At 41.7% G+C, this 4,505-nt stretch overlaps 1 protein-coding gene across 1 annotated transcript; it reads left to right on the top strand.

Moving 5' to 3' along the window:
• Positions 1-2,845: 2,845 nt before the first annotated feature.
• LOC140888483 (uncharacterized) lies at positions 2,846-3,265 on the top strand. Its single transcript, XM_073296173.1, has one exon. It carries the CDS (start codon positions 2,846-2,848, stop codon positions 3,263-3,265), a length of 420 nt encoding a protein of 139 aa, XP_073152274.1.
• The last annotated feature ends 1,240 nt before the right edge of the window (positions 3,266-4,505 follow it).

The raw sequence follows: 4,505 nt of genomic DNA, 5'->3' as shown, positions 1-4,505 counted from the left end.
TAATCCGATTAATTGATTTAATTATATGATGTATACTGTATTGTTATCTTGAGATATTTTAATTGTTAATGTGAATTTATCGTGATATTAGTTTGGCATGCCTGGGTACTTATTGTGACATTGCTATGTGTATTTTTTACCATCAAGTCTTCAGATTGTGGTATTAATTTTGCGGTCGTAGCGGTACGCGTCTAGCCTTGGGAATCGAGTTAACAAAAAAATATGTTAAATATAAGTTCTAAAAGGGGATGCAGTGTATTTTATTGAGTGGGGGAGTAAAATTTTATAAGGATTTGTAAATGTAACTTTTTGGGCCTGTGTTGTGCCCGATTAGTCACAAAAATAGAAAGCATTCAGAATTTTTATTCTGAACTCTTCTTATTGATCATGCCTCAACTTTTCTTCCTCAAAAATCCCTCTTCTAAAACGCGTTCTGCATCAAGGCTTTGGGTTCTTTGATGGCTCTCGAAGCAAAGATCCGTAATACTGATCAATATGCCACGACCATCGTTCGCCCACATCCCTCATCATACCCCGCTCAGTTTTAATTTCCAATTCTCAACCAATCCAGGCAAGTTTTTACTGTTTTTAAACCCATATCACAAAGAATGTATAGTTAATTTTCAAGGTAAAACCCTAGGTGTTTGGATGATGATCCCATACGATATTGTTTTTGATTGAAAAATTCTATGAAATGAGATATGTTGATTGATTAGTGATATCGTTGAAGCAATTCCTGAGTCGGTTCTTGCGTTCATGTTTATCGAGTTTTGAAAGATTTGAAGGAGGGGGGGGGGGGTGGACAATAAATCAGATTTTTGCGAAATATATTAAGTAGTTTTGAAAGGTTTTTGATTCAAAAATCTTTGAAATGTTTGATGCATTGGTATAATTTTTATTTTGAGTTTTTGATGTTGTAGAATGATATATTGATGGAAAAATCGTCCCAAAGCATGTTGGATTTTGAGAAAAGGCGTGCACAAAAGATCAGTTTTCGGAAAAAATGAGAGACGCGACGACCCGGCGCCCGCGCTGCCTGACAGTGCTGCCCGCGCCTGCGTCGCGTTCATCAGCTAAACAGGAGGCTGCGCCCGCGGCTGCTATCGGCAGTGCGCGCCCGCGCCTAGCAATCGCGTAAATCTGCGAGCAAGAGGAGGCTCTTGCACCACCCCCCCCGACGCTGTTACGCAGCGCGCCCCCCCAGCCCCCCGACGCCTACTTTGCGAAACGGAACATAGGCGCGAACGGTCGCGTTTGATACGCCCCACCGCCCACGCCCACGCCGCAAAGGTTTCCGAAATGCTCCCACCCTATCTCCATCCCACCAAACCCGCCCATTTTATTAGTTTTTTTGAGTCCTAAAAATCATGATTTTTATACTTTAATGTATTTTAATTATTTTTAAGAATGGTTCCATAATGAAAGAATTATTCAAGTGTTTCAAAGGTCCGAAAACCGGTAATGGAAATGCTGCCTTCGCGTGGATTAGTCGAGGTTCATGGTAATTTTGCCAATGAATATGTTGATTGTTCTCATGAAAGTTAACTTCTTCATGAAATTTTTTCGAAGACGGATTTTACAGTCATTTAGCAGTTTGTAGCATCACATTGAGAAACTTTAATGAGCATGTACAAGATTTTAATGCAAAATGACTATGAATAAGATGAGATGATATGATGCATGGAAAATATTTTGATGATTTATGCGTCTTGTGGTGATTATATGGGGTATGCACTTCGGAATGAGCTCCGGCGCGGCTATCCAAACATGGCTCACGGGATGGTTATACGGGGTATGCACTTCGGGTTGAGCTCCGAAGCGGCTATCCAAAGAATGAAAGTTGCGGGCTTAATGCCATATGCTTGTCTGATCAACAGGAAACTATGAATGGCTCGTTATGACGATTACCACACTACTCATACTTCATCTCCCCAAATATTTTTATGATATGGCTATATTAAAGTTATGTTTATTGCATGGGAGTTTAAGTTAATGTTTCCTTTTAAAGTTAGAAAATCCTTTTCTGCATGCTCTTGTTGAGTCTTTCGACTCACTATACTTGAATGGTGCAGGTAATGATGATGTGGATGCTTTTATTGATGATTTTGTGGGCGGACATGAAGAAGAGGCAGAGGTCGGTCCAACGGGCAATGCATGAGTATGAATGCTTTAGAATGGAAGATGTTTTAAACCTTTTTTATTTGATGAGAGGCAACAAGTTTAAATTTTTTTTTTTAGTTGATGGCCATGTTTTGGCAAATATTTTTAGATGCTATTTTATTTTGTGTACATTTTATACGCTATTTTAATAAATAAGATGATGCTTCCGCAAAGTTTTTATTTTTACCAAATCTTTAAGTAAGTATGTTTGAGTAACGTTTCGATTGAGAAATTGGGACATTACAGCTTGGTATCAGAGCAGTTCGCTCTGGGTTTGTTTGCACGCATGCATTCTCGCCACGACCCTGTGCTTCGTCTTCATCTCTGTAAGTTCTATGTTATGGATTGTTTAAGATGCATGATAGCTTTTGCGATTAATATTTATGCATGTTAATAAGGATGTTATGTTTAAATAACGTAATTAAGCATGTGGACTGTATGGACAGCAGGATCATGGCTAATCGTAGGAATCCGAACAATGAGGACAATCAGAATAACCAGTTTTTGGTTGGGTTGGCGACTCTATTGCAAGAGCAGAGTAGAGCCCAAGGGGAGCAGATTCAACAGTTAATCCAAGCACAGGCGGGAGGACGGAACAACAATCAACCACTACTGACTAATTCGATCTTTAAACAGTTTAAGGATCTAGGGCCGCAGGAGTTCAGAGGAGATCATTTTTTACTACATGCAGCTCACTGATGCACACCGTGTGAGGTGTGCCATCTTTATGTTTCGTGATGATGCGCGAATTTGGTGGCAGGGAGCCCGTTCTGCTGTGGATATGACTACGTGGACTTGGAATGGATTCAAAGATGTGTTCTATGGGAAATATTTCACTATCAGTACCAGGACTAGACTTGCTAGAGAATTCCTGGAGCTCCGCCAAGGGAGTATGTCCATTGCTGAGTATATGAAAAAGTTTGAAAGGGGGAGGGATTTTTTGCCCATGATTTCGGGTAATGCTGCAGAGGAGTTGAAGCATTTCACGGAGGGACTGAATGACACTATTCGTCGTGATGTCAGATTGAGTGGGGCACAAACGTACCGAGCAGCAGTCGATGAGGCTATGTTATCAGAGAAAGATGGGAATGATATTATCAAATAATCGCAAGCGAAAAGAGCCAGTTACCAAGGGAGAGAACAACAAGGGTCTAGTCAGAAGAGGCCGTACCAAGCCCCAGCTCAGAGGAGACCGCAGCAGCAGCAGCGCCAAAACCCCAATCAGGCGCGACCTCAGGGACAGAATCAGCCGAACGTCAATGCTCCAAGGCCGGCGAATGCACCTATCTGTCAAAAGTGTTAGAAGCCACACTCAGGTCAATGCATGCTTGGGACCAATACTTGCTTTCTTTGCAAGAAGCCAGGGCATTTCGCCAAGGATTGCCCACAGTTAAAGGATCCTATCAGGGGAAGAGTGTTTGCTATGACTCACGATCAGGTTGACCCAGATTCTGCAATTGTCATAGGTATGATCCGTGTCACTGGTTTACCTGCTTTTGTGTTGATTGATTCAGGAGCTACGCACTCTTTTATATCTGTAAATTTTATGATAAAATTGGGGGTCTTGCCGGATGAATCTATTTCGAAATTTTGTGTGTCGTTACCCTCAAGAGAAGAACTGGAAAGTAGTAGTGTGGTAAGAAATTGCAAAGTTCAGATGCAGAGTCTAGTTTTGTGTGCAGATTTTATTGTTTTGAAAATGGTGGATTTTGATGCGATTTTTGGGATGGACTGGTTGTCTCGGCATGAGGCTATTATTGACTGCAAACGGAAAACTGTCTCATTGAAGGATCAGAACGGGAAACCGTTTGCGTTCCACACAACCTCTAAGAAGAGCGCACCAAGTATGATTTCTATAGGAACAGTCTGACAATTATTGAGTAATGGGTGTACAGGCTTTCTTGCGAGTCTAATTGGTGATCTGGAGGTACAGCGACCGAAACTTGTGGAGGTGGAAGTAGTGAAGGACTTTCCAGAAGTTTTTCCCGATGATGTTGCGGGATTGCCTCCAGTCAGGAAAGTCGAATTTGGGATAGAATTGTTGCCTAAAACTAAGCCAGCTTCTAAGGCACCGTACAGATTGGCACCGACCGAGATGAAAGAATTGAAGGATCAGTTGCAGGAATTACTGGATAAGGGGTTCATCAGACTGAGTGTATCGCCTTGGGGTGCACCGATGTTGTTCGTCAAGAAGAAATATGGGTCAATGAGATTGTGCATTGACTACAGAGAACTGAACCGTGTTACAGTGAAGAACAAATATCCTTTGCCCAGAATAGACGACTTGTTCGACCAATTGCAAGGGGCAAAGGTGTTCTCAAAAATTGATCTGCGATCAGGTTACC

This window comes from Henckelia pumila, chromosome 3 (genome assembly GCF_033568475.1).
Source record: "Henckelia pumila isolate YLH828 chromosome 3, ASM3356847v2, whole genome shotgun sequence".
Classification (NCBI taxonomy): Eukaryota; Viridiplantae; Streptophyta; class Magnoliopsida; order Lamiales; family Gesneriaceae; genus Henckelia; species Henckelia pumila.
This window is presented reverse-complemented; position numbering and strand designations above follow the sequence as displayed.